Source organism: Alligator sinensis, unplaced genomic scaffold (genome assembly GCF_000455745.1).
Source record: "Alligator sinensis unplaced genomic scaffold, ASM45574v1 scaffold891_1, whole genome shotgun sequence".
NCBI lineage: Eukaryota > Metazoa > Chordata > Crocodylia > Alligatoridae > Alligator > Alligator sinensis.
Window position 1 is genome coordinate 187961 of NW_005843019.1, and position 2207 is coordinate 190167.

The 2207-nt window shown below is 38.8% G+C and overlaps 1 protein-coding gene across 1 annotated transcript; it reads right to left on the bottom strand.

The window, feature by feature from the left end:
* Positions 1-892: 892 nt before the first annotated feature.
* Positions 893-1855, bottom strand: LOC106723036 (olfactory receptor 6B1-like). Its single transcript, XM_014526317.1, has one exon. It carries the CDS (start codon positions 1853-1855, stop codon positions 893-895), a length of 963 nt encoding a protein of 320 aa, XP_014381803.1.
* Between the last annotated feature and the right edge of the window lie 352 nt (positions 1856-2207).

Sequence of the window (2207 nt, forward strand, 5' to 3'; positions counted from 1 at the left end):
TGGGGGCCAGGTTTTGCCTGGTTCTGTTTTGGATAAGTCTCTAGTTCATTAGCTTATGGGAGTGACATGTGTCATTCTTAATTAGCTTAAAAAGATCTCTCTCAAAGTGATGATTGTTTATTGAAAATCAGAGCATTTCAACTAATAAGCACTTACATGCTAGGTGAAAGGTACACAGAAACTGGGTATTAGAAAACTGAGGGACATAATGTAGATCACTAAGAAGTGGTTCAAGTGAGGGCAGGTAAAAGTAAAAAATTCAGATTGTGGGGGAGAAATCCCCAAAAAATATCCTCATTGGTTGGATTGTGGAAGAGTTAACCATTTTCAAAATTGTCAAATGGCAATGCCAAAGAATACAAATATCCAAATATTTGAATAATTCCATGGAAAATATTTAATAGCATATTGAGACTCATGTGTTTTGTCAACCTTGTAATTTTTACATGGATCCTGTCAGCACACCAATGTTCACTTACATGTTCTGACTGGGCACATCTACCTCTGATGCTATGTGTAGGTTACTTACAGGCTGTGGGCACCAGAATCCTAGCAAAATAAGATTCTTAATATCTTTTGAAAATTTTAGTCCAAGTTGTTATACCTTTAGATTGAATTTTTAATTTTATATTCATATCATTTTTACTTTGGGTAGCACATGGATTTTACTAACATGACAGTCCCTTAGATATAGCAGAATTCAAATGTAGTCTGACTAGAAAGATCCCAAATCTATCTGATCCAAAGCTTTCCAATATTTTCAGATCTTCAGATACCAGAGATACAGATTACCAAAGACTAAGGAAGACTACCAAAGATCTGGCAGACCTAGACATAACAACAGATCTGACACTATAACAAATGCAAATCTACTTTTCACTAAGGGGTCTTATTAAAAAAAATTGCAGTTGTTGTAAAATCTACACATTTTAGGCAGCCTTTTCAGGGCCTCTTTCACTTCCTTATTTCTCAGGCTATAGATGAGGGGGTTAACCATGGGAGTCAAAACAGTGTAGGTGACTGAGAACATTTTGCTTAGGTCTCTCAGTGAATGAGTGCTTGGAAACATATAGACAATAATCAGGGTCCCATAAAAAATTGTCACTACAATCAGGTGAGAGGAGCATGTGGAGAAGGCCTTTTGCCTCCCCGTATTAGAAGGGATTCTCAGGATAGCGGTGATAATGCAAATATAGGATGTCAAGATTAAGAGAAATGGCATCAGCATGAATAGTATGGAGAAGATAAAAATCAAAATGTACATCAGGTGGAGATCACTGCAGGAAAGTTGTATCACGGGGATGAAATCACAGATGAAATGGTCAATTACATTGGAACCACAGAAAGTCAACTGTGTTATGGAGAGAGTAGTTACAGTATTACCCACAAAGCCACTTATCCAAGAGACGGCTGCTAGTTGCAAGCAAAGCTTACTATTCATAATAGCCATGTAATGCAGAGGTTTACATATTGCCAGATAACGATCATAAGACATTACAGAGAAGAGAAAGCATTCTGTAGCTGCCAGGCCACCAAAGAAATATAATTGGGTGATACAACTTGTGAAGGAAATGTGGTTCTCACCAGTCAGGGTACTCATCAGTACTCTGGGCAGGGTGGTGGAGCTGTAACAGGTCTCCAGGAAGGACAAGTTCCCCAGGTAGAAATACATGGGGGTGTGAAGGTGTTGATCAGTCAAAATCAGCACAATGATGAGGATGTTCCCAGCCACAGTCACAACGTAGATCACTAGAAACAGCACGAAGACAAGAGCTTGCAGTTCATATTTATTGCCAAACCCCAGGAGGATGAATTCTGTGACAGAAGTTTGATTTTTGCTTCTGGTGTTAACCATGAAGATGATATCTATTGCTGAAAAAAGTAAATGTTACAACAGCCCCACAATTTTAGTTTAAGCCTATTAACAGTTAAAATCTCCATGTTGTGGAGTTGGAGTTGTAGACTGCAAGGCTAGGATGGGCTACTATTATAATGTCATCTGCCCTGCTGTGTAACACAGCCCTTCATCCATTCGTAGTTCTATTATAGCAGACCTTACCTTACACTCTTTCCCTTACGTATTAATACTCCCTCTCCTTAAGCTTACCTGCACAAACAGTGTGTTGGAAACACAGCTTGGAGGGAGGGAATTCACACAGTGGAGTTTGATGAAATCCCAAAATCAGTGAGCAAAACCTGAAAATCAG